General features: G+C 41.5%; 1 protein-coding gene across 1 annotated transcript in view; it reads left to right on the top strand.

Moving 5' to 3' along the window:
• LOC107465515 (pentatricopeptide repeat-containing protein At1g10270) overlaps positions 1–2,219 on the top strand; it is a 2,354-nt gene extending 135 nt beyond the window's left edge. The window contains exon 2 of the mRNA XM_052254266.1: positions 4–2,219. Coding sequence (XP_052110226.1) covers positions 4–1,936 — 1,933 coding nt within the window. The 3' untranslated portion in view covers positions 1,937–2,219. The remainder of the gene's footprint in view (positions 1–3) is intronic.
• Positions 2,220–3,143: the final 924 nt, after the last annotated feature.

Genomic DNA, 3,143 nt, shown 5'->3' with positions numbered 1-3,143 from the left:
GAGTCGTTCATTCGCGTTCTCCTCCGCCGAAGAAGCAGCCGCAGAGCGCCGCCGCCGCAAGCGCCGCCTTCGCATCGAGCCTCCCCTGAATGCGATTCGTCCTCCTCCTCATCAATCCACCGCCTCCCGTGACCCCAACGCTCCACGCCTCCCGGATTCCACCTCCGCCCTCGTCGGTCCCCGCCTTAGCCTCCACAACCGCGTCCAGTCTCTAATCCGCGCCGGCGACCTCGACGCCGCCTCCGCCGTGGCCCGCCACTCTGTGTTCTCCGTCACCCGCCCCACCGTCTTCACCTGCAACGCCATCATCGCCGCCATGTACCGCGCCAAGAGGTACCAAGAGGCCATCGCTCTCTTTCACTTTTTCTTCAACCAGTCAAATATTGTTCCCAATATCGTTTCCTATAATAACCTAATCAACACCCACTGTGATGAGGGGAACGTTGACGTGGCGATCCAAATCTATCGCCATGTCATTGCCAATGCCCCTTTCAGCCCTTCCCCTGTGTCCTATCGCCATCTCACTAAGGGTCTCATCGACGCCGGCCGCATTGGCGAGGCCGTCGATCTCTTGCGTGAGATGCTGACTAAAGGCCACGGTGCCGACTCTCTGGTGTACAATAATCTGATTTCTGGTTTCCTTAACTTGGGGAATCTTGACAAGGCCAATGAACTATTTGATGAGTTGAAAGAGAGGTGTTTGGTGTATGATGGGGTTGTCAACGCTACTTACATGGAGTGGTACTTCAAGCAGGGTAGAGATAAGGAGGCGATGGAGTCTTACAAATCCTTATTGGATCGCGAGTTTAGAATGACGCCCGCTACTTGCAATGTCTTGTTGGAGGTCTTGTTCAAGTATGGCAAGAGCACGGAGGCGTGGGCTTTGTTTCGTCAGATGTTGGATAATCATACTCCTCCGAATTTTCAAGCTGTGAACTCGGATACCTTCAATATAATGGTCAACGAGTGTTTTAAGCTGGGGAAGTTTGCAGAAGCACTTGCCACTTTTAAGAAGGTTGGGACCAGGGCAAATTCGAAGCCTTTTGCTATGGACGTTGCAGGATACAATAATATTATTGCTAGGTTTTGTGAGAATGGAATGCTGTCTGAAGCGGAAACACTATTTGAAGAGCTGTGCTCGAAATCTTTGAGCCCTGATGTGCCAACTCATAGGACTTTGATTGAGGCATACTTGAAGATGGAGAGGATTGATGACGCTTTGAGGGTGTTCCATAGAATGGTGGATGCCGGTCTAAGGGTGGTTGCAAGCTTTGGTAATAGGGTGTTTGATGAATTGATTAAGAATGGGAAAGCTATTGACTGTGCTCAAATTTTGAGTAAGATGGGAGAAAAAGATCCCAAACCTGATCCTACTTGCTATGAGGTTGTGATCAAGGGTCTATGCAATAACGGTTTGCTGGATAAAAGCGAAGAGTTGCTTAATGAGGTTATAAGGTATGGCATTGGCCTTACTTCTCCCTTGCAGACATATTTGATGGAGACTTTCCAGAAGGCTGGGAGGGAGGACGAGATTCCGAGACTGCTAAACATGAACAGATTTGGATACCGTCCACCAACACCACCACCAAGATCCCCGCCTCAAATGGCAGGAGGGCATAGTCCGCCTTCTGGCCCTCCACCACGAATAGCAGGACATCAACCTTATGGAACACCATACGGACATCAGCAAATGGCGGGGCATTATCCACCTTCTTCAGGAGGACAATATCAGCCTCTGTCAGGGTCAGGAGCAACTCCTCAGATTTCCAGATCCACTCCTCCATCATATGGAGCTGCAAATCAAATGTCGCCCCATTACTATACAGCCCCTGGACCATATTTGCAGACAACTGAACCTCATCATCCATCATCAGGAGCCCCTTCTCACATTGAGTCACATCAACATCAACAGCAAGTAGAAGTCATGAACAAGTAGCTGCTTGATTTTTGGAGCTAAAGTAAATTCTTAGTGATTCTGGTTCTCTTTTGAATTGAAAGAAGAGGTGATTTATCATTACGGTATCTTTTTGTGTCTACTGATGCTGAGTTATGGTCTTCAGAATTACTAGGCATTTGTGAGTTTATAGATGATGATACAAGGATCTATTTTGATATATTAGTCCATGATAATTCATGAGATATGGGCATGTTTTAATTTATTCTTGTAGCTCAACCTTTAATTTAATGTCTGGATAGATTTATATGTTGTATTGATGTTATATTTTTGCTGAAATGATCTAAGATATTACCTTGAGAGCCTATATTTATATGATGCACTGGATATTACTTATAATGTTTATGACACCAATCCAGTCAGATTATGTAGGGTCAAATGTCTAACTTGAAGTAATAAAGTAAGGAATTTTCACTTGACAAACACTACTTGTTAAAGTATAGTAACAGTGGGAGTGGCGGTAAACATTTTTTGAATGGCTATATAGTTTATTTTGTACCATATTAATCTAATTTTTCAGGTTTCGAAATGTCTTATACAATTATATTAGAATAGGAGAAAATATACTACTAAAAATTTAGTTAGGCTTCAGACAGTATGATCCTAGGAGGAAAAAAGTAAGGAAATAAATTGGCACTTATAATTAGGGATGGATATTTTCTAATGACACCTTTTTCTCATTAAATTCATGCAGACATATAATGCCATAAATTATATGTGAAGTAGCATTAAAAATGAGAATAATATAACAAGATTCCTTGAGTAATTAACTTATTCGTTTGTTTGAATTTTGCCTTGTACATGTTATATGTAATAATCTATTGGCTAACAACAAATTCTTAAATAGAATTTAGATACACAACAGATTAATCATTGATTTGTCAGGTTAAAAAATACTATGAACAACTTAAAAAATGAGAATAATATTTGGGACAACTTATTTCATTATTAGAATCATGGCAATTCTAATAGTTATAGCAGTTAGATTTTATTATAAATTCTCTATTATCTAGACATGATTAAGAGTAAGTTTTGGATTGACTTTTAAAAGAAAATACTTATTTTTCATCTTTTCAAAATAGATTTTTTTTTAAAATATTCATCGTGAAAAGACTATAAGTGGTTAAAATTCTTCACGCTCGCACAACCCCAACATTGCCTTTGTATATACGTAGTTTTAAGTGTCTAA

Source organism: Arachis duranensis, chromosome 9, assembly GCF_000817695.3.
Source record: "Arachis duranensis cultivar V14167 chromosome 9, aradu.V14167.gnm2.J7QH, whole genome shotgun sequence".
Classification (NCBI taxonomy): domain Eukaryota; kingdom Viridiplantae; phylum Streptophyta; class Magnoliopsida; order Fabales; family Fabaceae; genus Arachis; species Arachis duranensis.
Note: the sequence above shows the minus strand (reverse complement) of the source record. Positions and strands in the feature narration are given on the sequence as shown.